This window comes from Harpia harpyja, chromosome 1, assembly GCF_026419915.1.
Source record: "Harpia harpyja isolate bHarHar1 chromosome 1, bHarHar1 primary haplotype, whole genome shotgun sequence".
Taxonomy (NCBI): Eukaryota; Metazoa; Chordata; class Aves; order Accipitriformes; family Accipitridae; genus Harpia; species Harpia harpyja.
Genome location: NC_068940.1, coordinates 100,781,500 through 100,808,382, shown reverse-complemented (window position 1 = coordinate 100,808,382; position 26,883 = coordinate 100,781,500). Strand labels below are relative to the sequence as shown.

The following is a 26,883-nucleotide window of genomic DNA, read 5'->3' as shown; positions in this document are numbered from 1 at the left end:
TCCTGGCCATCCTGTGTGGAGAGACAGTCTGGAAGCAAGAGCATATGGTGCTTCTAATATGAGGGAAGCGAGAGGTGTGTTACATGCTATTAGCTACATAACCTGCTCATCTGCTGCCTGAAGACCCAGAGTCCCTGAGAGAAGAAAGGGGAAGCCCACTTCTCCTCTGTCCTTGTACTGATACATGGTAAATCAGAATTACTGTGTGTAAGGGTGAAGTACATGTATCTTCCTCTGCTATGCCCTGAAGCTTGGCAGAGCTCTGGAAGATATATGTAAATGGAAGACAATGATGGGCAGTGCTGTCTTTACACACAGCATCACCAGTGTGTAGCTCTTTGCCCAGCAAACAGCTTTCTCTGACATACCCAAGCAAAAGCTCAAAATCAAAATGTCTCAAAGCAGAACATAAATAAGCACTCATGTCTAAACAGGGGAGCACGGGGAAAATCTCTCCAGAGCAGGGAAAGATGTCTTCTAAAGAGAAATGAGGTAGGGCACTACCTGGGGCAGCAAGAAAGGAAGGATGGGTTAGTTTCAGCTGCTTTTCCTAGGCATCCTGAATTAAAACACAGGGTTGTTGATAAGTCTTTAATTCTACTTTGCATGTTTTTCACTCCCCCTGAGGAGCAAAAGAAGTTACTAAATATTGAGAAGTAGTCAAGCTTTATCCTTAACGGGAAAAAGAGTGATAGAGCTGGAGGAAGCAAGGAGTGCAAGAAGGATTGTAGCTTTTCACAGAGTAAAGGTGAGGGTGCTGGTTCATGAGGTGATTGTCCATAGTGTTACCACCATAATAAAAAGCTGTAGCCCTGATCTTGCAAAAATTTCTGTGCAGACTGAACAACATTTCTTACAGGACTGGGCCTTAGGATCACCCATTTCTAAGGATGAGCTTTTCCAACTCCAGGTGCAATCCTGCTATCACTGAACTCAGTGGAGAACTTTGCAGGTGCTTTGCTGATGCAGGATAGATGCTTGAGTAAAGGATATAATGCACAAACACACGTTTTCTTGCAAAAATTGGATAGCAGATTGCAGTTCTGGAGTGCGTTCTAGCTTCTTGCTTCCCCTCCCCTCCAGCTGTTAATTATTCTTCTGGTTTAGATCTTAAGGGAAGAATTATTTATCTTTTGCTATTTGTGTTTCAGTGAAACATTAACAATCTCTTACTAATTGCCTGTGCTAATTATCTCAACAGTAGCAGTATTCCTGCTCATCTAGTGAAGCCATGAAGGGAGACTGTGAAGCAGGAATAATGAAATTGCTTTGTTGTCCCCTTTCTATGTACACTGCACATAAGTAAAATCATGGTAGAACCTGACCCTGCTATGCACAAAATGCAGTGCTCAAGACCTGCCTGTAGGAGGGCAGATGTTTTGCAATGCTTCTGTGGAGAAGTTTGGGGTGCTTTGCAGTATGCCATAATTCAGTGTTTACACAGCTGTCACTCTCTCCTGTGTACATTGACACAAAACAACCACATGCTCCTTTGAATGAAATATTTTAGCCCAAAGATTTGAATGTTTTAAAAACATTTGTGCAGAGCAAACCACAGTGGTTTAATATGAGTACAAGCATTCCTCATTTTTAATGAGTGCTTACAGGCATCTGCTATGATACCAGTTATTTACAGAAGGAAAATTAGAAATGTTACCTATCATGTTACTGGTATAATTAAACTGACTGAAATATAAGGTAGTAGTGCGCAATAAATGATAAAATTATTTATTGAAAAAATTAAGTGCTGCTAACACTTATCTAACACAAAAGATTTTGCAATGGCAGACTTAATAAATATGCCTTTTCTGTAGTGCTGTTTTCCACAACACACAAATCCTTTTTGTTAAATAAGATGACTGAAAGAAAGCACAGAGTTATGGAAATACATGACTGATTAAGAGAAGGCGATATGAGTTATTCTGATGTAAAAGGCTGTCTCACATCTCTAATGTTGACCTTTTCCCAGTGAAATACATTTACAGTGTTACATGTTACTTGTTAATAATTTCAACTACTCTGGTCTTTGAGTTCACAACTCTTAGCTTGAATATGTATTTTAAAGTAACTGTGACCATTTTCCGAGAGACAAAAGAGTCTGATCATTTTTCACATGTAGACGTAACTAGGACAAATGTCTGTCCTTGGCATCCAGGTGCTTGCCTACCATTAATCTTTACAGCCCCCTCTGGGGTAGGTGGAAGTTAGTATGCACGTATGTTATTCCTGGGGTAACTTAAACAGATCAGAGCAGCTTGCCCAAAATTTAATCCTGGTCTGACTGAACTTAATAGGAGATAAATGCATCACTTTGCTGGAGGCATAATTTCCCACATAGTAAACATGCAAGACAGTAATCAGGAGTTCCTGTCTGTGCAGCCGACAGCCAAATCACTTGGCTGTGGCCTGTTTGCTGACTCTTCCTATACGTGTAGGCCAAGCTGGAGCTCCACATAAACCTGTGTGAGATGGACTTATATTTTAAATGAGGCCAAGATGGTATTCTACCTTCTTCTGCTATTTTTGTCTTTTAAAAAAGTCCTTTACCGCTGTTCTCTAACTTGTAAAAATTGTACATATCTTTTATTTTGCTCATTGGAAATGTTCATCTGGTATTTGTGACCTTGGAATAGGGAATTGGGTAGGTCTTGTGCTAATGTTAATCATGTGTAAAGGCATTTATAAAGGTATTTAAAAGGTTACCATTCTCAGAGGAATAATCAGGGCACTGCCTGCAAAGTAATGAAAATTTAAAAATAAGTAGTTGAACAATGCAATGTAGAAATGAATAGGCTGTAGAAACCCCCACATAATGTCAAGATTGTCTGCCTGTTTCTAACACACTTTTTATGAAGAAAGGGAATATTGACATATTGGTTCTAATTTCAGATGCCCTAATAAAACAATGTCTTGCTACATAGGCTCAGGGACTACTCCTGTCTCTGTAAAGCATCTACAGTAGCTTTTGCTCTCTTTTTCTGATGCTGAGTATTGCAATATAGGGGCCAAATGACTCCAGTCTGTTAGAGGGCTAAGGCCAAAGAAGAAGTGTGTAGCTAATCATATCATTTGCAGAATGAATTTCTGGCTCTTGCACACCTCTCCTTGATATATTCACCCTCATCTCATTGCTTTCCTTTTGTCATCTTTTGCTAGGAAAGTGAGGTACAAGTATTTGTTGAGCTGTGCATATGTACTATGTAAAGATGTTCATTGGTGTTAAATCAATCTTCTTTTAAAATGGGGTCAGTTCCTTATCTATGTGAGTACAGCCCTGGGAAATGCATTTTGTGGATCATGGGTGGTATCATCTTCAGCAGCAGCAAGTTGTTGAACAGTCATCTAAGGGAGAGGACATGGAAGGGGGGTGAGACTCTGGACCTCTCATTGCAAAGGACTATTCCTAGTACTTACCTGTTCGCAAATTATATTCACCCTTGCACCAGGGCGGTCGTACTCTTCTAGGTGATTGCAGTACTTTGACTTCAAGACCAAGGTCCAGGTAATCATCGTCTTTTTCAATAGTTTTAGAAAGCCTTTCAATTTACCATGTTTTAGTGGGCACCCAGCAAAGAGATTAGAGCTGAGAAGGACTCAGGTTTTAAGGCTTCAAAAATTTCGCTGCCCTGAATTGGGATGGGTAATCAATCTTGGAAATGTCTGCTTTGTGGCAAGCCAAAGAATAAAATTAATTTGGGTCAACTGAAATGATTTATTTTGATTTCAGGCTTTTTTTTTTTCATTCTTCACCAGGATTTCAAAATCACTTAATTTTTAGAAATAAATTTGTGTTATTTTTCAGTCTGAAAGTGGTCCATTTATATCTTCTAATCTTAAGCAATAAATCCCCCTCCACAAATGTCTTTGAACTGGGAATTTTCTTTTAAGCCAGGCCTTTTTCCACCAGCAGTTTTAACTTCGATGGATCAGCGTTTTCCAAGAGTATCATCAAATAGTTCCTGACCAGCTCTCTTGAGTGCCTGATGAGAGTCAGATAAAAGAAGCAGAATTGGACATGCTTTCCAAATGAGAGCTCATTTTCTGTGCAGTCACTATGCTTTCACATATATAGTGATTTCATATGTTTCTTTTAACTTCATTATCATCTATTCTTTGCTTCATGTTTTTATATCCTCATGAGCAAGTAACATTTTTTATGATAAAAGGGAGGTTCTACAAAATAGGAGAATCCTAGATAATGTTTGACTCAGACTTTCCATTTAGGTTGCTGTGGCTTTTTTGAACCATTTTCTATTGTATTTTGGTATTGCTTTGTGTTTTACTGACTATTCAATATATTTCCCACAGAGACTAGTTCTATGTGTTTCCTGTAGTGAAGACTATTCAAATGGACTATAATCCTGTAATAGTTTATAGCAAAATCAATTTGATATGCCTTGGAAAACATTCGCTTGTACTACAGTCAAAGGAAATGTGTGTGCAGAGCTGAGAATTTATACTTGTAATGAATTTTTTTAAGATGGAAATGCATGTGCTTGCATAATCGAGGATCCTTTTTTGTTCTACTTAATTTTTCCTTTTCCCACCTCTTTTTAAGGAGAATCCTATTTTATCACCTTAGTTAGCTAGGAAGTTTTTAGGATTTAAGACTTTATTTCAGAAGATCTCCTGTTCAGCTTTTTTTGTGCGAATTTAGCTCCAAATGTTCTGAGTGCCTCCATGGAAGTAATTAGGTGAATTATTGCCATGTAGCTCTGCGTAGAGTACCTGCCTGGTAGCACATCTTTGAGTTAATATTTAAGAACTACTGCAGCACCCTCAAGTGGTGATGCTGATCTGTATTTACAGGGTTTTTTTTTTCAAATGTTTATTTCTGGGGTTATGAATCATTTTAATGCTTTGGGCTGACCTGCTCAGATATTGTCAGACCCTGCAGTCCTTACTGAGGTAAAGCTCGCACTGAATACAATTAATCACGCTGGAATCTGAACAACAGACCGGGAAAGTTTTCCTTGGATTGTCAAATGATTTTATGGAGGGCATAAAGCATTCTCTGTGCCCGCAGTAACTCTGGCTTTTCTGTCAGTTGGGCTGGAATAAATAACCTGAGAACCCTACAGAAAGAGAAACCAGTACGTTAGGGTTTTTCTCAGGACTGCAGTTGCAAACGTAGAACAACTGTGGCATAAAAAACACAATTGCTTGAGCACAGCCTGCATCCCCTGCCCGGCCAGTGACATCTATAGTAATGACTTAAGAAGAATGCTATTTCTTAGGGAAGTTTTACTATCTTTGTAGTGTAGTTCTCTGACTTCAACTTTGTTTCCATTAGCTGCCTATTTTAAGCAAGCAGCTGTGTACCAGACCAGGTGAATGGCCCTGTTTTAGGGCCCGTTGCTTCCAAAATTAGCAGGTGGCGTCTGTCCTGATGCTCCACCTCCCTCTAATTCTGCTGATTTTTCCCAGTACTCGACATAAAGAGGGTCATTACCCCATAGAATAAGTGGCCATAGGATGAAGTCTGTGCACTTTTCTGACCCCAGTACAGACTTGCATGAGCAAATCACTTAGCTCCGCTGGTGTCATCTGTAAAACACCGACAAGGAGTTTTATTTCAGAAGTTTACTGTGAGACTTAATGGATGTTGTCTCCACTTTAAGGGCCTTAAGTGAAAACAGATATCAAAATGCTCACTCTCTTGTCACTTAAAATAGTGTGTGCTGGGCAGAGGGCACAGACTGGCGGGACTGGAAGTGCTCCCTTGCCGCCAGTACTGCTTTGTGCCATATGTGCTAATGCTGCAGGTTAGCAGAATGGCACAGCTGCTTGTTTACCACTGCAACTTCTACCAGGTCCAGCATGTTTTCTGTATCAAACTCAGAGAACAGGCTTGAAAAGCACTATAAATAAAACAATTTTATTTCTGAAGGGCAGAATGTGATCCAGACTCTTATTTTTAATATGGTATTGATCCCAATGGATTATCTTCAGATTATTATTAAGAATTAATAATTATTAAGAAAATACTAATTTTTATTTTTCATTTTTGCCCTTTCTCCCAGTTATTTGACACAGGAAATAGAAATCACTAGCATTTTAGGCTTTGTCCTCACGTCATTCTTTTTTTTTTTTTGCCTCTCTTTCCATAAAAGACTCATCTCATTTAAAGTGTGCCATCTAGGTTGTCATGTATATAACAGACTGCATTGTGTTCACAAGAAAGCATGTCAGTAGAGGGCAGGGTCCAGCAGTAGTGAGTTTCCAAAGGAATCTGATAAAGAAACGACAACTATTTTCTAATATGAACTAGATAATAGACAAAAATTACGTGTGATGGAACATATTTAATATAATATCTGTGCTCTCATCTTAAAGGTCTGCTGTCAGCTTAGAAATCACACTGTGAAGATAGCAGTCTCTTTTTTTATTTTATTTTTTCTATAGAAAGGCACTACTGGTAACACAAAAGAGAGAGAGAGATTACTTTGTAAACCTGCCTTAGGCTGCTCCTAAAATAAGCAGAAAGGTGCAGTCAGACCTCTCCCACCATGGCTGCAGTACTAAGCTGGGATATGCCGGCAGCCCACACTGCAGCTGACCCACAAACCTACTTTAAAACATTTTGGGGCACATGCGGGGCTTGCAAGGTGGCAGTATGTGTGGCTTCTGCTGTCTCTTAAACTAGGTGGCTTGGCTAGAGGATTGCCCTTAGCGGAGAGGGGAGCTGAAGCTCAGCACGAGAATCCCAGTCAAGAGTCAGCCATGAGAACAGGGAGCCCCTTAGCCCTGGATCATAAGCTCAACACACAGGTACATTACAGATAAAGCAGTGCTTCTCTACAGCTCCCTGGAAAAAGCAGGCCAAAGATGAAATAATTGCCTGTGTATTTATTTAGAAATAGGCCTTGGTGAGTGTTCTGAAAGTAACACTATTTTGGGCTTAAGAGACCAGCAAATTCTAAAGGTTTGAGCCACTTGCAAGTGTTTTCTTTCCTTTTTCACAGAATCATAGAATCATTTAGATTGGAAAAGACCTTTAAGATCATCAAGTACAACTGTCAACCTGACACTACCAAGTTCACCACTAAACCATGTCCTAAGCACCACGTCTACACGTCTTTTAAATACCTTCAGGGATGGTGACTCAACCACTTCCCTGGGCAGCCTGTTCCAATGCTTGACAACCCTTCCAGTGAGGAAATTTTTCCTAATATCCAATTTAAATCTCCCCTGGTGCAACTTGAGGCCATTTCCTCTTGTCCTATCACTTGTTACTTGGGAGAAGAGACTGACACCCACCTCGTTACAACCTCCTTGCAGGTAGTTGTAGAGAGTGATAAGGTCTCCCCTGAGCCTCCTTTTCTCCAGGCTAAACAACCCCAGTTCCCTCAGCCGCTCCTCATAAGACTTGTGCTCTAGACCCTTCATCAACTTCGTTGCTCCAGCACCTCAATGTCTTTCTTGTAGTGAGGGGCCCAAAACTGAACACGGTACTCGAGGTGCGGCCTCACCAGTGCCAAGTACAGGGGGACGATCACTTCCTTGCTTCTTGTGGCCACACTATTTCTGATACAGGCCAGGTTGCAATATTTTCTTGCAAATTCTTTAGTACAAAGAAAGCTCTGTGTGTTTCAAGATGAGGCAGATGCCTTTGGTAGGAAAATCCCAGGTCATTTAAATTCTTGCAAGTCCAATGTGACATCTCAGATTCTATCCAAAACACAGTTTTGCCCCTCTTTGGGGGGACTGTCCCGCTTTCTGGTTATGTCGTCTCTGTTATCCAGCAGTTGTTTCCACCTCTAACAGATTGTTGCCTGCATTTGTCATAGTGTGCTGCAAATGTCAGTACTGCATGTGCTTTACCTTGAAGGACCCGTATGTTTCTAGATGACACAACTAGGCCATGCTAATTGGTTTTGAGGTGTCATCCACTTCCAAAAATACCAAGCAATACCAATACAAGGATGTGTTCCTTTGAATGGGAATACTCTTTTCTCAGCAAAGGATATTTTCAGGAAATTTATTATCCCCAGAATCAGTAGTGAATTCTGTTTTACTGAGTTACTGGATAGGCAAAGACATATTTAAATTGGTGAATAATGGCTAGAATAAACAATTCCCACAGAAAAATGGTAGACTTTGATCAGTCTCATGAAATTGAAGAAGGTTTTAGTGCAGTTATTGATATGAAATCATTGAAGATGTAGTGTTGAGAAACAGTTTAATGATTATCAAGAACCTTAAATTCCAGATAAATGGTGGTGCTGTTTCTGTCTGCTCATTGCTGGTAGTGTTCCTGGAGGAGAGGCATCAGCTAGTGTAGCAAGTGGTGTTTCATCAGAAATTGTTACTGCCTTAAGTCATGGTGGCTTCATTTTTTCAACAATTGCTTTCAATGTTGGTGCTTTTACAAAATGCAGCTCTGGCTGTGTTGCTGAAGTCTTGTTGATGTCATCGTTGCAGAAACTGTGATGGACTCAAAGGTTGGTTTTTGGAGCCCTGTTGTGACATTTTTAGCTGCCTAGTTGCTGCGTGCTTGCTTTGTGGAGAGGAACAAGAGGATCTGAATACTGCTGTGTGCTTGCATGACTTGGAGGGAATTAGATTATTTTTCTCTGGAAGAGCAAATCAGACTTCTTTTCAGAGGTTTGAAATTATCAGTTGCAGTCAAAATTTCACAGGATTGCCTTTGTCACAGTCGTATTCAGATCATGATGAAGCAGCTTGAATTTTCTTGCTTAGCAGAGTCCTGGATTGCTTTTATCTTTGCGGTGAAATTATTGGAACATCCCTAAAGTTAGTTTTCCCACTTTCTTTAGTTTGGCTCACTTGGCATGCTTTTATGATTCCTTGTCATATGAAAATAAATATATGTATAGATCTACCTCTAAGTCAGGAGGGACTAGAAATATGCATGTCTTGTTTCACAAAGCTTTGGGTTTATTTATTTGTTAAAGATATTACTTAGCAAGCAAATAAGATCTATATCGGCTTAACTAGCAACTAGAAATCAAATGCCCCTTTTAGGGTATACAGTGAATACATCAAGATGCATGTGAATATCCACTGGAATCTTCCAAAGCAGCAGCTCGTATTGATTATACCATCACTGATCTGATTTTGGTAATTCCAGTGTGTACTCCAGTACCTCGCATTGCTAAATACCTTTGCAAAGCTGACCTTAGTGCCTCTGACATAATTTGAAAGAGTGCAGTAAGGTTAAAAGGAAGCACATATGTTGATGACTAAATCAAGGCACATCCTAAGAGGTATTTAAAATTAAAATCTCTCTTTGGTTGGCTTGTTTGTTGATCCTAAATAACTGTACTCATAAACCTCTGTTAAATTGGTAAGGACATAATTTATTAATCTCCTCTCAGTATTCCGTGCTTGTCCTTGTGTCTCCCACCTCTTGAAAAATGAATACACTGTTGGGACAGCCATTTATAATCCTGTATATTTACTGTTACATAATGGCAGTTGACCGAAAGCACTAACAAACCTTTAAAATAGCTTCCGAGAGCCTCAGGCGTTTTAGACTATGTTACTAAGACAGGTGAATTGGACGAATGGGGTAATTTGTACTTAGAAAACTGTAAGTGAACTGGTAAGCTTTTTTTCTAATCAATTTATGAAGACAAATAGGCAGGAAAGAACATGCACCAGCGCTAATAGTGAAGTAGCACAAACATCTACCAATTCAAATTAGTGCCAAATCCAAAAAGGAATTATTTACTTTTAGGTGATTTCAGGGCACTTCAGACAGCTAATCTAGAACTGTGTTCCATAAAGTCCCTGCTTACAGCCCACTTAACTCCACATGACTGAAACCCAATAGATGTTTTCCTGTTCAGTCTGAAAACTTTCTGAAGTACCTATAGTGGCAGTTCTGCACATTCAAAACTGCCCTGAGAAGACATCTCAAGACAGCTCCTCACCTGTCTATAATCTTAATGGGAGACAGAAACTGGACTGAATTGTACCTAAAGCCTTCAAGATTCCCTGATCCAGTATTTATTTCTAGAGAATATCCAACATACTCTCCCACAGGGTGGGTTTTTTACAAACTTCCATCATTGCCCCTTTCTTTGTAAAAGGCTGCAAGAGAAGAGCATTCGACTATGCTGAATCTGTGCCAAACTGGAGGAAGAAACGTATGTCTGGCAGGGCCAGAATGAGAACAAAGGAGTAGAAGGATATTTTGTTAGCTTAATGGTAGCTAGCCTTTTTGAGATGTTCATCTCTCTCTCTCTCTTGCTTTTTTCTCTGCATATTCATATTTCTCTCTAGGGTTTTCCTTCAGCTGTGGGGTTCCAAAACCTAAAATTGTCATTACATCCCCTGGGTCTTTTATTAAATCTAGGTTTTAGTTCTCTTCCAAGCAACAAGAAAGCTGTCCATTTAGTGACAGCTAGTCTGAGGAGTCACAGATCTGTTTAAAGAAAATCTCTGTATTATAAAGAAGTCTTTACATGAAAGTATTTTGTCTTGTCTGTTCCCTTTGAAATCTGTGGCATGCATTTGAAATGCTGACTGGTTAAATCCTTTCCGTTTCTGTAAGATTCTGCCTGCACAAGTTCTTTTCGGCAAGTGGAAATTCAGAATTTCTCCAAGGTATGACGCTTCTGTGTGCTACCAATTTTATAGTGCTGAATTAGAGAGGAATTGCATCAGCTTCTGCCAACATGGACAATTAAGGGTGTGCAGATGTGGCTCAGGCACCCTTGTGCATCCCTTTCACATACAGAGCTGAGCATAATCTCTTGCCTCAAGACAGAGTCCAGCTGAAGTAGCTGACTTAAGTGCCAGTGGATACATGTGCAAGATGGTTACTTTTTTGATAGACCTGCAACAGCCTACTTTCCCTTTCTGAAGAAAAATTTATTTCCTTTTCTTACTGAAAATCCCCTTGAGAGATCATATTAGTCAGGCAAACTGGTTGTTGTCATGACATATTTGACTTGAGCATCAAATACTGGCAAGTTACAAAGCAGAGAAGAATATGCATAGTGGAGACCAGTTCAGCAACACTTACTGAGTCTTGCATGGCTGCCAACAGCTCTTGGCATCCAAAGAAAAATGTATTTATCTGTAACTTTAATGCTTAACTTCCTGGCTTCTCTTGAAGACATGGAATTGGGATCTCGTCCTAACTTCTCTCAGATAAAGCTTCCAAAGACAGAATATTAATTAAGGCAAGAAAGACAGTCTTCAGTGCAAATTCTTATTTGCCTGTATGGCAATACTAGGTACAGTGGTAGTCCAGGACCCCAATGTGGTGTACAGCTGCACAAGCACATGTGTATCTGTACCTTCTTTTACTTAGGCTTTGCAGTTACCTTTTCTAGCAGCAAACTTGCACAACCCTTGCTCCTGAGTGCTGTCTTCTATGTTTGGTTTTTTTCTGCCTTTTCATCACCCCTGCACCAGTTGTGAAATCGTAAAAAATCATATGGGAAAGACCTTCATGGTCATGTGGTCTATCCTTTTGCCAGTTGGCAGGATTATGCCGTACAGCACATTTCTAGCCTCATATAGGCTATATATAAATGTCCTCAGCATTAGGACTTTCACCCATTTCCTTTGGAAACAGTCCTGCTCACACTACTGGGAGGTACTTGCTGATATTCAGCTATGTGTTCTTGATTTCATTTAATTAGGCCTAGGTGTGTATCAAGACTCTTGGTGGATAAAATCACCTGTCTACTGACCACTGAGTGAACATTTATCCACCAGGTGTTGGAAGTACCTTCTGGAGCTGCTGATCTCCCTGGCTTTGAAAATCCTCCCATTGTGTGGCTCCAATTAACCTTGTACCACTCCAGCCTGTCTCCTCACTCTCCAGGCGTGTTGGTGCTTTCCATCTCTGCCAGCTTTGGTTCATTTCTTCTCTGCCTCTTTGACCTCACCTGCCTTCATCTCCTTTATCTCTCATCCCTCCTGGTACTTCACTGTGTCCCTGCCTCTTCTCTGTGCTTTTGTTGTTCTTTCTTCACTGCTCCCTCTGGGTCCATCTCTTCCCCTGAAGAGCCTTTTCTTCCAGCCTGCTTTCTTTTTTCCCCAAAATCTTGTATCCTGTAAAGCCATTTTTGCCTACTGTTCCCAGTACTTGAGTATCAGTGTTTTCTTTTCCCCATAAAAAGCCTTCATTCAGCCACTTGTGGAAGACTGAATTATTCTTGCAATGCCCAGAAAACTAATTTTTCCAATGCTTCTCTTAGTCCGGCCTGGAAAGCTAGCTTGCTTGTTTGTTTAGGAGTTTGGGGTTGTTTGGGGTTTTTTGAATCATTGTAAGGCCTGCAAGATTATTTTTTTGAATAATCTGTGTGATGCCAGAGAGAAATATGCCTCTCTGTGGCCCAGGCTCACTCACTGTCCAATGCTGCATTTCTACTGAATTTGCTCTGAGATGCTACTAGCACAAATAATGACTTAAGAAAGTGAACAGTTTGGCATACTAATTCCACAGTATATGTAATACCCCTCAGTCTTCAGCAGCCCTAGTGTCACTTATTTTGACACAATGGTATGCTCCCCCCAGCACACATGTTAGATCAAAATGAACGATCGAGTGTACCCTCAGGGACTGCTGAATTGGTGCATTTGACATAGGAAAGAGAATTTCTGTTCTGTTTTGGTTTGGTTGGGTTTTTAGATGACACCAGACAGCAGGTGTATAGATGTCATAAGCCTGGGGCCATTAGAGATTCACAAGTTGGACGTTTTTATCTTGGCTAACAATAGTAATAGGAGTTAAAATAGTGTATCTTTGGTTCTGTAGTGCCTGGAGAGTTGCTATTATAAAAAATCAGAGGGATTACATTAATAAATACAGTCAATTAAAGAGCAAATATTAATTTGAGGTTTTCTGGAGTGATATGAAAAGATAATCAGCAAATTATAAAATTCCATCAAAAGTTCATTGGAAAAGGAAAATACAATATTTTAAATAATAAAGTGTAAAAAGTGTACTTGGACTATTGAAAAAATTATTTTTTTTTTTAAAAATTCACTAATCAGCTGCTTATAACTATCACTACCTGAAAACTAGAAACATGTTTAGCTCTGTTTGCAACATACTCTATATTAATTAGATGACAAGTTCAAAGTTTAAGCAAACATAAATTGCTTAGTCAGAATAGAAGAATGGAACATGAATAACAATGCTTGAATTCCCTGACAGGCAAAAGTAATATTAAAAAAAAAAATCCAAGAGAAATATTGCTGGATTATTTCTTTGCCAGTGTTATTCTAAGGCTTGTCCAAGAAGGAATCTTTTATGTACAGTTTTAAAGGCAGTAGGGCTTGGGTTTGACCTGCTTTTGGTAGTGTTACATTAATAGTGCTGAAATGTGGGGATGCTGTTTGTTTATACAACATGGAAAAACCAAGTGTCATTTTTATCTGTATGCTTTAAAAATGTCAGTAAAACATAATTACTTTGCTGCTGCAGGGAAAATATCTTAAGCTAACACACTTTATTTTGATGGAAATGTCACTAGTTAGGAATCAAACCTTGCAAAACTTTGGATACTGAATTAAATATACAACTAAGAGATGCTTGAGGACACTGTTTTGAAATGCCTTGATTTTTATCTTGGGATCTGTCTGCAGGATTTAGGGAGAGGATCTTTCTTACAAATGTGTGTTTAAAGACAATCTTTCGTATGTACTTCTGAAATATTTTGCCTCTTTAAACATATTTCATAATGCAAGTTGCTTTCTTCTCCTCAAATCTTGCCATAGGCTGAAAAGGTCTTTTGCTGTAATGAAACCCCGGTTACTGATACGGTGTTTATTGCTATTTTGCTATCATGTCTCAATGATTCCTGTGTTTCTTTTTTTGGCTCCATCCTGTTTTCTGTGCCCTGTTGGTGTTTACGCTGTATGACAGTGTCTGGTCATATAACCGGCACGTTGTAGAGGACTCTGGGCTCCAAGTCATGCACAGGTGAACAGCAAATTAACCATGGAATTGCAAGCAGAGAGTAGAGGACTTCCAGCCCTGAGCTGTGACTCAGGAGCGCTGGGCTGTGTCCCTCCCTGAGAGGTGGACAGGACTACCATAATGCATGCTTGTAGGGGACAAGCTACATCCTGAGGTAACTTGTGCACAGGCAGGCTGAAGTGCTCTCCAGAGTCCCTAATGAAATGATCCGGGTCCCCTATGACTCAGAAAAATCCTCCTGCTTTCAATAGTGGCATCGACAGACTGATTCTGGTTAATCTTATTGCAGGGGGTTTATTCAAGAGATTTCTGCCTCCAGCTGCCTGCTCAGCCCTTCTACACAAGGTCACTCTTGCTGTAGCAGGGCCACAGAAATGTGTCTTGCAGTTCCCAACTGGTGCAAACCATCTTCCTTCACCCACTGCGATACCCAGAGCATGACATCGCTTTGCTTCTGCTGTCCCTAGTCTGTCATGGAGTAGAGCGCTGGAATCAGGAAGGCCTTTAAATAGCTGTAATTATTTATTTCAGGGCAAATGAATCACAGCCCAAAGCTGCATGATCAGGATTTTTTGGTGGATGAGGACCATTTGGCTTGTTGTTTTTCAATAAGCTTTTAAAGTATTTGACATTGCAATTTTATGTTCCCTTAATATAATTTTTCCATTAATTGTGTACACGCATACATGCACAATATGTGTGTGCATGACTAGACAGACTCAATTATGTGAAATCTTGGTTCTTAAGTATGAAAACCACAAACAATGTATTTGGAACTGAATTGGTCCTCAGTGGCTCTTTCAGTTTTGAACTGAGCTGTGAGGCAGAATGTTTACTTTTTTCTGTACTTTCTTTGAGACTTTTTAATTCAGACATTTAATCTTTGGTGGGTTTTTTCTGCCTGGTGGTTTCATCTTGCCTTTTTGTGGCTTTGATTATTCTTTTGTGTCCTAGTTTTCCTTAGAAGTTAAAAATGTATTATTTTTTTAAATTTCATTCTCTTGTTCCTTTATTTTTTTCAGTGCTAGTTGTCACCACTTCCAAATAGTCATAAAGTCACTCTTAATGCAGTTCAAGATGGAATTTAGCTGATCTAACTGTCCAGATTTTTGGTAGTGTGTAGTCAATTTGTGTCCAAAACATAACTTACGGAGGGGTCCAAGTAGCTTCTGGAAAGTTACCTCTGTTACGATGTGTGTTGCTATGACTTAGAAGCTAGACCTTTGCTTCAGAGCATTGTGTGCTCATCTCATTTTTTAATTAAATGTCAGGATCTCAGTTGTGAAGATCAAAATGATTCCTTCTTTCAAGTTCTGTCAGGAAGGAGGCAGAGCGTTTGTTTTTGTTTTCTCTCTTGATGAGATAAGGTTCCCTTTTCATCTAAATGTTAAGACTTTTCATCCCTGACTTTGAAGACACAAATAAAAAGCAGCAGATGAAACTATTCAGATGTAAAGAGATTTTTGATCAGGCAGTTGCTGAAATCATAGAGGGGGGGATAGCTGCACTTTAGAATATCGTATACATGATCTACTGAGGTGGTTTATTTTTAAGATGGATGAAATTACATGTATCAAAGATGGTATTTCCTTAACAGCTAAAACTTTAAGTAAGATCTGTGTTTAGAAACATCTCAGCCCATCAAATCCACTCGCTAAAGTATAACCAAGTTTGTGAGCTCTTCACCAGCAAGTCTCTCAATGGGAATGGGCAAACTCTGTTTCATGCTTTGTGTGTTTCCCGTAAGAGGATGCCCGGTAATCCCAGTATCTCTGGCAAACTTAGAGGTCAAAGAGGAGGAGTATTTCGGGGAGGAGAGGAGGGGACAGCAACTCTGCCACTTTCCTGTAAACCTAAGCATCTGTTGCTATGGAAACCCCGGAGCTTGATGCCGGAGCAACAGGAATTGTCACCCTCTGTCCCGATGCAGCCGTGCTGGGAGCGGCTGGACGCCCGCTGCCAACTCCCCCGCTGCCTGCCTGAGCCCATGCCCATTTTCTCCTCCGAGAGCTTTAATTAGCGGCCGCGGTTCTCCGCGCCGAGTGAGCGCAGCCCCGCGCCCCCGCGCAAGGGCCGCTCAACGCCGGCGCAAGGGCCGCGGGGGCGGCGGGCGGTCCCCGGGCGCCGTCCCGGACCCGGTCAGGATCCGGCCCCGGCCCCGGCCCCGACCCCGGCCTCGACCACGGCTCCGGCCCATCCTGGCCCGGTCGCCCCCGGCGCCGGGACCGCGCTTGTTTATCCCCGGCCGGTGCTGCCGGGAGCCACTTTGGGCGGATTTCCACTGAGGGGCGCTGAAGCACGTTTTAATGCAGCAAAAATGAATTAATACAAAAATAGTAAGAGACACAATTTACCGGATTCTTTTAAAAAGCGACGACAACAACATCCAAAAACCCGCAACCCCCCCCCCTCCATTCTGCCCTCCCTCCTCTCCCCGGCCGGGGGGAGGCGAGGGAAGGAGGAGGACGGAGTGGAAGGGACGGGGACCGGGCACTTGCCCGCTTTGCCGGGCAGAGCCGTGCCCGCGGCCGGCTGGAGCAGGGCAGGGCAGCGGAGAGGCTTCGCCCTCCCTCCCCTTGCCCCTTCCCCGGAGCCGAGCCGCTCCAGGCACCCCGGCCTCCCGGCGCCCCTCCGGCTGCCGGTCCCGCCTCCCTCCTCCCCGCCTCGCTTTTCCCCTCCCCACCTCTCTTTCTCTCTCACGGCTAGCGATCAGGTGTCTGTTGCTCTTTTTTTTTTTTTTTTTTTTAAGTTGTTTCCCCGGGAAAAAAAAAAATTATTGGGAAGAAGAAAAAGAAGGTGCCGAAAAGGAGATGATTGTAGAAGAGCCCTCCCTCCCCAGAAGAGCAACGTGCTTTGAATGAGGCTTCCCAGCCTCTTCCACTCCGTCTCACACACTCTGTCACTCTGCCTCTCGCTTGTGCACACTGTTGGTATGCGACCTCGGAGGCGACTGCTCTGCCACCTCTGCCTGGGGAGCCGCTGACAGCCAGCGATTGAGCCAGCCCCCCTTCCTTTTTTTTTTTTTTTCCCCTGCTTTTGCAAACACACACGCACACCCCCAAAGCACATTTAATGCTGATCCACTCAGGCGCCATTATCGGGGGTACGTCTTCGTGGAGTGTTTTGGTTCTTTTTTTTTTTTCTTCTTTTTTTTTTTTTTTTTTTTTCCTTCCCGACACTGGATGGTGCAGCATTCCCGGGGCCTGTGGTGTTACGGCTCGATTGCGTTTTATTATTTATTTATCTTCTTTCCTCTCCCCCCATCACTCCCCTCTTCTCTGCTCTCTCGACCCCCCCCCCCCCGCTTCTCTCCGGGTGCCGGTGCAGAGGACCAGGGAGCAGGATCCCTCACTCTCCCTTCCACTGATGTGGGACTGAGCCTCGCCCGAGTGTAGCATGCTGTAGCCAAAAAAGAGGAGAGGAGGGGGAGAAAACAAAAAAGAGAGAGGGAGAAGCGTCTCTCTTTCCCTCCCTCCTCCTCGTTTCCCGCGGATTGACTTCATGGCTTCACTGTACCAGCGGTTCAGCGGGAAGATCAACACCTCCCGCTCTTTCCCCGTTCCCCCCGAAGCGAGTCACCTCCTGGGCGCCCAGAGCAGCGACGAGGACGGAGCTGCCGGCAAGACCTCGCGTCCATTGCAACAGGAAAGCAGCCGGCCCCGCTTCCAGTACCAGCCGCGAAGTGACTGCGAGGAGGAGGATGTAAGCGCCGGTGTCGTTCGCGTTGGGTTGGGTTGGGTTTTGGGTGTCCCCCCCACCTCCTCCGCCTCCCCTTCCCCCCCCCCCCCCCCAGTCCTGCCGTATGCCTGTGTGCTCCTCTAGGCTGGCGGCTATTGCTTGCGGTTTGTCCGCTCTTCCAAGCGGGTGTTTGCGCTCCTCTTCGTCCCCCGAAGTGCCGGGGATAGGACGGGACGGAGCCCGCACGGAGCCGAGCCGAGCCGGGCTCGCCCGCCCCTGCGCTTCTTCCGCACCTCTCCCCGTTACCTGGCTCCTTGTGCGGCTCTCCGCTGCCGCGGAGCAGGGCTGGGGGGCGTGGGGTCGGCACCTGCCTCCCATCTCCCTCCAAGCGAGGCCACAAGGCTTCCCTCCGTCGTCCCCCCCCCTTTTTTTTTTTAGTTGTCATTCCATGTTTTACCCTTTAATACTCCCCCGGGCAGAAGTCTTCACCTCGTCCCTCCCTCGCTTTCCCGTCAGCCTCCCCCCAACCTGGCAGCGGGGAAACTTTTTAACCCCTGAGCAGCCGTTTCTAGGTCTCTCTCTCTCTTTTCCCTCCACGCCGCCCCCGGGCGAGCCCCCGCGGGGAAGGCGCAAACTTCGGCCGCGCACCTTCCGCTCCCGCGCTGCCTCCGAGAGTAGCGACTTCAAAGGGTGCATCTGCATATTGCCTTAGTAACCAGTGACTCATCCAGGCCGCCGGCTCGCTGCTGTGCCTCATGGAGTTAAACTAGCTTGGGTCGATCGCGCCTAGTTCTTTCGGGTGGGGGCAAGAGGGGATTTGAAAAGCGGGGAGACGAAGAAGGGCCGGCGATAGATCAAACCGGGTGGCTCCCCATCGCTGGGTGGTGTTAGGTTTGCAGAGGGATTTTAGTGTGTTTTGCCTCTGCGGAAGCAGACACAAGGGAAAGCAAATGGCTGCAGTTGGGAATATTGTTTGTGTCTGTTAGAAATACTTCTTGCCTGGGTGGGACGCGTTAGCTTTGCGGCAGGGCTCGGCTCTGGCTCTGGGAGCCTTCCCAGGGAAGACACGGCTTCAAGCCGAGACAGCAGGTCTGCCTCACTCGGAGGAGAGAGTTGTGTCGGAAGGGAAACTTCCTCGGGTTGTCTTTTAATTCCCTGTCCCTTTTCCCGTCCCTTCGTGAAGACTTTCGCGGTCCGTACAGCAAGTGCGCTTTTGCCAGCGACAAGGCAAGTCGACCTCATCGTCCCCGAGGTGACTGCCACGCTGATAGCCCTCAGGGACCAGCGGTGACAGGACCCTGAACTAACCCTTCCCTGTGACCCGCTCACCGGCAACGATCTTGGCGCTCCTGCTCCTTGGCCCCGGCCAACTGCGGGAGGGGACCCGTCCCCATGCCCGGGCGTCCACACGCACCAGTGACCCTTCCCCCGAGTGGCTGGGGGGACACGGGGCCCTTCCCGGCGACGTGCTGGGCTCTAGGTGTCGCTGCGAGCCAGCGGAGTGCCGCCGCCGGGGCTGGACTCGGGACACATTTTCCTCGTTATTTGACTGTTTTAATTTCGCTTTCCTGGATTGGGAGACGGCAGATGTCTGGAGCCGCTTCTCTGATCACCAGAAGCGCTGAGCCCGGAAGCAAAGGACGCAGTTTAGCATGTGCGAGTGATTTGTGCTGACAGGCTCCAAAATAATATTAGTAAGAATAATATTAAACTACTAAAAGGAGAAGGATTTTTTCTTTTTTTTTTTCTTTTTTTTTTTTTCCTCCCCTCAGGGTTTGTGTGTGGGTGGAGAGCATTGGTGGTGGTGCCATCTGTAGAGGGAAAAGTGCCTGCCTAGGTGTCTCCCGCAATGAAGTGCAAAAAGGGTGACAAGCAACATGGATTTGGGGTGACTTCTAAACGCACGTGGGCACTTCATGTGAATTTATTTGTAAAGGCTGCAACCTGTCTGAGAAAGTGCAGTGGACCGGGTCGGGCAGTTCAAAGGTGCTCCCGTCCAACAGAGACTGCGCAGCCTGCCCTGGGGGTCTCCGGTGGAGGGTCGTTCGGGTCGGAAGGACGAAGTCGTGACGAAGCCAGTGGAAATGGCCTGTGAAGCGTGTGTAGCAGGAAGAAGGGGTCCTGCCCGCGGGGGGAGCGGAGGCGGAGGGCAGGCACGGGCAAGAAGGGGGGGGGCGGGACGGCGGGACGGCGGAGCTGTCCGCGGTGCTGAACCCCGCCCGGAGCGGGGCAGGAGGAGCTGTCCGCGGTGCTGAACCCGCCCGGGACCAGCGCCGAGGCGAGATCGCGGCGGAGGGAGGGGGTTTCTCTCCTGGCCCGGCGGCCGCAGCCGGCAGGCTCGCTCAGGACGAGGGAATGCAGCCCCGGGCATGAAATATTCGAGGCAAAGGGAAAAGCGAGGCAGGCAGCAGGCAAGGTCTCAGGGAAAAGTGCAAGGAGGGCGGTCTGTTTGTGCAGGGTGCCAAGAGCATGTGCTTTTGCTTATCATGGGGAAAGGCTTAACAAGATGGCATTGGAAACCCCTTTCTAAGGTGATTAAACTTCTGTTTTATGCAAATACTATAGTAGGGAACTCACGTTGTCTTTCATCCTTCAACATCAATGTAGTAGGAAAAGCTAGAACTTAAACATACAGTAACAAAGTTTTGTTGCCTGGCCACACTTGGAAATACCAAAACAAACCTGAGAATGAGACTGTTCTGTTCCTAATTTTGTCATGTGATTACTAATTGGGAGAGAACTGAGGTTTTTTTACAGGTTACTGATGATGACTTTCCCTATTGAAATATGTGTGCTGCATTCAGTACTATATTTTTAAGCACCAGTACAGACCTCAGTGCAGTACAAAACAGAGGGAAAGACAGGATCTTGCCTTTGAAGGTCACAGTATTGTTAGTAAGCATTTTGTCCACTGGAAGTACTACTGGTGGAAAAATACTAGATGAAACCTATATGAAGCTAAAGAGGAAGCAGTAACTTTGTAACAAACAAAACTTAAACCAAAGACAATTGTGATTTAATATGACAACTGCTCACTTCACTTCACAGCCACCATTGAGACGGACTGAGAACATTGTTTTTGTAACATGAAAGTATAGCAAAGCAGAAGTCACAACATTCTTTAGCATTTTAACAAGTTTTTACTTTGTTTCAAATCATGGTAGGTATATGAGAAAATATATATAGTAGACCTAACTTGTGAACAAACTCAGGATTAAATATTGCAAATTTTTAATGTTAATTATTAGCCTGATGAGACAATCATGTTATTTATGGGAGGAGTAATGAGGAAACTAGGTCCTGTATAAATAACCCCAGAAAACCACTTCCCAATTGGTTCTGTGGCAATATTGATAGTGAAGTTAATTATTGCAACAGCTGTAAACAAAATTCTGATGACATTTTTGCTTTGTTATAGGATTACCTTTTCACTACATTCATTTAGGTATGAGGAAATATCTGTGAAGACTCTTAGTAGAATTTTGGTAACATAATTCTCCTTTTTAGATTGATGAGGTTAACGCTTTCCATGTTGTACTGTGGAAGGGATTTTCTCCTAGATGTTGACTTGAGAATTTTTTCCCATGAAACAGAGCTTCTTCATCTTTTCCAAGCTTTTTCTTCTTTGGCATCACAGTGATTAATGAGTTTAATTTTTGCAGGCAACTGCCAGGAGGTGCTGAGTAAGATGTATCATGCTGATTGTGTATAACCCTGCTCCTTTTAATTACTGGGATGATAACAATGCATTAATCAGGTGCATAAGAAATTCAGCACTTTTCTGTAACTCAGAATATTGATCTATTTTATAAGGCACTAACTATAAAATGATCACAGAAGTCCTTTTTAAATTAAATTTTGTATGATAAGTTATGTGTTAAAAATATTGAACGCTCCACTGAAACATCATAAAACTTTTCTATATAAAGAGCCATATGCTGCATTCTTACAGGTTCATTACTTAGCCAAAACTATTCGCTTTAATAGGAGACTTAACCATATAAAAATGGCCAGACCCAAAGTACAGAAGCTTTCATTAGTGTGAATATTCGTTCCATAACTGAATTCTGAATATTTATTTCTTTCCTGCATTTGCTTAAAGCTACATTTGGCCATATATTATACTTTACTAGTTTTGCAATCGATTATTCAGACTGATTTACATTTTGAGAAGTTTTTCATTCAGATACAAATATTGAAAATTTTGAAATGCTTCAGTAAAACTGTGTTTCCTGCTTGAATAAATCAAGGATTAAGTAAATCAAGTATCATTTGTTAATAGAGTGAGCCTGAGAGAGCGAGAATCAAAGCCATTAGTGTAAAAAAATTGTAATTTGGTATGTCAGACTTGCTGTTGCATGTAATTGAAAGTGTTAATTTTCAGTTCATTATTTGTCTAATGGAAAGAGGTATTGCTTCCTAGAAATGTATGTCAAGGACAGTGTTTCAGAAAGGTTGAGGTGTGAGCTGCAGACAACAGGCATTTCAGAAGTGGTGTGGTCTTTTCCTGAAGAAATGAGTGAGTTGATTGTATAGAAGGGTTTGTAGGACTGCAGGAATCATAACATTACTGTAAGATATAGTAATTTAATTGTAACCAGAAGTCTATCTACAGATCTGAACTGTTGTGCTTATTGACAGAAACTACTGTTTTAAGTCTGTAAGAATCATTTTTTCTGCCTTTTCTTGGTGAGTTCTTGGATGCTGAACTCAGTTATCCTACAGCCATTAAGAAGTAGAGAGCTGGGACTAGTTCTTTCAGTGGAAATAGTTAGGCCCTACTGACATTCTGTAAGCTCACCTTTTGAAATTAATAAAAATTACAGCTTACTTCGTTCAAAAGGAATAATTATATACCTTATAAAAATCATGGATTGTATTTGCATGGAAGCCCATTTTGTGATTACTGAATAATGGATGCTCTGATCTGGAGGTGATATGGGGTTTTTAAACTTTGCTTTATAGCTATATTTAGAATTAAACCACCTTATGATATTTGCTGCCAGTTTAAAATCAGCCTCTGTTTCTGCAGTCTTTACTAGCCATGATGATGATACATGCACTAAAATAAAATCTGCCAGAGAGAATGTATTTTTAAGTATTCAGGAATAACTGTGTGAAGAGGCTGAATCATCTCTCTAATAGTAGTGAACTGTGCAATAAGTTGGGATACCTCAAGTAGAGTACTCAGCTCACACTATTTCTCTTGAGCTAGTAGCTAGTAGCTCAAGTGCAGAAAGAAGACACTGAGCCCAAGGTCAGAGCAGCTTGCGTTGGTTTCCAAGGTGCTTTCAAAGACATAGGGAGTGGGAAAAAAAATGAGTATGTGCTGCTCTCCATTCCTCTGTATATTTTTGTTTCAGAAAAAGGCCAGAAAGAAGACAGTCCTTAGGGTGTCCATCACAGCTGTGAAAATGCTCTTTGGGAGTCAGAAGATTTTGTCCCTTGAAATAAAAACCTTTACGTTAATTTGGGATAATATATTTATGCTTGTGATGGTCCAGCAAAATATCTCATCAAAGTTCATTAATTGCAAGTTGATTTTACGGGGATTTTTGCCTGATGTGCTGGATGATTCCCAGTACGTTGCCGTGATGTACGTGCATTTTCATCCCGTGACCAAGGGGTGGCAGCGTGTCTTGATGACACTGTTCCTATAGAGCGCTTGGCATTTCATCGCATTTATAGTAAAGCATCAACCAACCATTTAATTACATACTTATACCTACACGTGAGGGTTATATTAAATTCCTTATTGTTTTCTCTAGGTTTGATTGACTTGATGACAGTCTTGTAACTCTCTTTTTCACTACCAGGGAGAAATATTTGTTTTTAAAGCTCATACAAAAATGGTTCAACAACAGTTTTAAATGGTCCCATATTCAAGCATGGAGGAAGGAAGGGAGAAACAAATCTTTCTTCTAAAGGAATGTTTTTCTCTTTTCTGCAAAGGGAGACAAAACCCCAGTCTTTTCCCAAAAGCCTCTTGCACACATACTGGGTTGTGGTACAGTGTAGATATTTCAAAAGTACTCACAGATAATTTAGATTTGTAAATTCAGGGTTTTTTAAAAAGAGATTTGTGGTCAAATCCAAAAACATGTATTGGAATCTATTTCCTAGTTAGGTGCATAAATACTCATTTTGGATCAGGTTCTTACTCATGCATCTTTGAAAATGTTACCTGTATTCATTAAATTGCAAGTGTTTGGTAATGATGAGATTCAGTGTGGGTGAGTTAACTGAGTTAAAACATATTTTGGGTCTGTGCATTAGTCTATATGAAGAGACCTGGTGTGCCATAGTGTTTACCGCCAATATGTAACTAAAAATGAGAGTAAGACATGGGCGTTGGGCACATGTATGTTTTGCAGCACAGAGCAGTGTAGAAGGGAACAGAGGAAGAGTGTAGTGGTACAATCCAGTAAGGTGTTTTGGAGGGTGAATGCGCTATGGTTTTTGTGTAGCGGAAACACAAGTCCTTCACAACTTTTCCACCTGTAGTGTTTGGAAACCTTTATTTCACACGTTCAACCAGAGTTTTAGTTACTTCTCAGCTTTTAAGCATTTTAATTTAGAGATTTTTCATACTTCGTTTTGTTAAAATAGTACTGGAAAGTCTTCCCAAAGATTACAGCAAAGATTAACGCAGTTTTTAAGCCTCAGGTAACTTGTAATGTGGAGCCAGGGAGAGAGGAAGAGAGGGGTCTGATATTCATCCACATTGCAAGCAGTAAGTTTAAGGAAAGCTAATGGAGTGTGTGAGGTAATGTGAAAAAGGCCGAGATTGTGAATCTCTGCTGATGAAATCTTACAGATTTCCATTTAGCATATTTTTTAATTGCTTATCACTTGTGTAGCGTAAATTATTTTCCTCTAAACAAGGTGCTTGTTAGTACAGCTCTGCTATTACATAGATTATTCCACAAGTTGCTGTCTCTGTGCCTTTTAAAATTGCATTTAACATTATTATCTTCACTTTGCAGGTGGAAAACCGGAGGCTGAGTTGACACGTTGTCTCACAGACAGCGCATCTCAGCTCTACGGCAGTGACGGTTTGCTGTGGCTCAGACCTGTAAGCTATTGCAGTTTCTGGTTCTGGGCCGCAGGGGCTTTAAGACTAAAAATTATTCCAGTTATCACCAAGGATATTCTTACAGGTGTAAAACTAATTGTGAAGTCCAGCATATTTAAGTCTTTCCTGTATTTAGCACTCATTAGTGACAGTTTTCATGTGACATTTCAAACGTCTGATGTTTTCCTCTAGCTGTTCAAGGGTTTGGAGCTTGCTTTGAGAGAAGGGAGATTTAAAGCACCCAAAAGGAAGGACAGATGTATCTTAATACTTCCATTATATAATATTTTGAGGTGGTGGTGGTGCTTTCTTTTTTTTCTTTTTCTTTTCTGTATTTGTCAATAGCATCTGCTCCAGCATTTCAAGTAGATTTCACTCTAGGCAGACCTCAAAAGCAAATGCAAATTTCTCCCCAGGCTTGCTATCTTGGACGTACAAAGCTACATGAAATGGAAAAGCAGCAGTGGGAGCTGCCTGGTAACCTCAGCTCTAGTTATACCACAGTCATTAATTTTAAAGTGTTTATGATAAAAGTATGAACATGTTCCTTATTTTCCATTAAAATGAGTTCCAACTCTCTATAAAAGAAAGTAGCTGTGGTATTTTGGTCAGAGGAGAAATGAAACCCATGGAGACTGAGCAATTACAGATGTTACCGCAGTTTCCAAGCCATAGATCTGAAGACACTTGGTGAGCAGAGCCAGCAGCAGGTTTACACAGGGTCTCTGTGGTTGCTGCTTTCCTCCCATTCTGGCAGAGGCAGAGGGAGAATAATGTCAAGCATCTGGGCAGCAGCAGGGGGCTTTTTACTGCCTGTTGTCCCTTCTCAAGGGTATAAGCAGTGGTTTGCAGAGCACAGTCACGTAGAGTTTGTGTCTGTGAAGATGAACTCAAGTGTCCTGCCATGCCTCTTGCTAAGGTGGACTAAAAAAGACTTGTATTTATAAGGCCAGCCTTTGGCTGGCAGTAGCAAAACAGACATTTATGCTTGTGCTAGGGTCATAGAAAAGCAATCTGGTGGCAGCTGCTGCTGCTGCCAGCGGGTAGGGTGGTATGGGAGGTGGCTCTGGGGTGGGTGGCTCTTCCCGTTTGCTCCCAAGACCTCCCAGTACCTTAAGAGCAATAGAGGCTGCAAGCACAGCTCAGCTCTTCCTCTCTCTATTTCCCCATCCCTACCTCATGGGAGAATAACTCAGTTTTGTTTGCGCTGCCGGGAAGCCATGAGTCAGTTCTTCCTCCCTATCTAACAGGTGGCTGCTGGCAACCTTATCTATCTCTGCCCTGGCGCCTAAAGATGGATCTCCCAGCAAAAACCTCAGATGGCTCCTCTCCAGCCGCTTCACAGTGACATGCCCTCTGGCATTGCAAAATACAAGTTTCAGCTGCTGCCTGTCTCCTCTGCTCTCCTCTCAGGACAGGCAGGTCGGGTTATCTCGTATTGCAGAGGAACACAAGGAGCCTTGAACAGAGAGGAAAGAGGATGTTGGGATCTACTTTAAATAGTGCTTGACCTCTTGCATAAGAGACTGATTGTCCCAAGATAAGTTTATTGCATACACAGTTCTGAGATTTGCACAGATTGCTCATGGGATTATGTTTCATGTGACTGTAGAATCCTATCTTTATTTGTTTGTCATTTATTGCTAAATCCCTCCTCATGTTTCTGGGTAATCTATATTAAATATGGTTTGTCTTTGGTTTTGTTTTTCCTATTTCCCTTAGGTGCCAGAAAAAGAAAGGTAATATTTAAAAGACCAGACATCTATTACATTGTTGATAGGAAAGCTGTAGAAATCAACGATGTTGCCATAGAGACATAAATGGTTTACAGTGAACCAAAGATTTCCACTTTTACTAGTCTTCCTGCTAGGCATACTGAATGTAAGCACTTTATTGATACAGTTCCTCTGTCTCTTCTCTATTAACTTTTTTTAATTTTTTTTTTTATTTTTAATTTGGGTGTTTGTAATCACAGATACAAGAGGAGGCACCTGGAGAAAACACTAAAGGTATTATAGTGCTTCACAGTGGTGTCTCTGATAAAGTGGGTGCTGTTGAAGCAGCTTCTTCATTCTATTGTGAGCTGCAGCACAAACAACACTTGTCAAAACACATACAGTGGTTCACTGCAAACACAGATAATTAATAAAGACTGACATAGCCAAGGTTTAGGGTCACAGTAACCTGATCTATTTTACTTGCCCTGTTTATACTCTCTGTG

General features: G+C 42.6%; 1 protein-coding gene across 3 annotated transcripts in view; it reads left to right on the top strand.

The window, feature by feature from the left end:
- Window positions 1–26,883, top strand: part of DPP6 (dipeptidyl peptidase like 6) — a 577,844-nt gene that overhangs the window by 139,011 nt on the left and 411,950 nt on the right. Inside the window, exon 1 of one of the 3 annotated variants that reach the window (XM_052806924.1) lies at window positions 17,196–17,611. The exons of the other annotated variants lie outside the window; for them this stretch is intronic. Within the exon in view, the coding sequence (XP_052662884.1) occupies window positions 17,411–17,611 (201 nt within the window). The 5' untranslated portion in view covers window positions 17,196–17,410. Of the gene's footprint in view, window positions 1–17,195; window positions 17,612–26,883 lie in introns of those variants that run through there. 3 annotated transcript variants of the gene reach the window in all.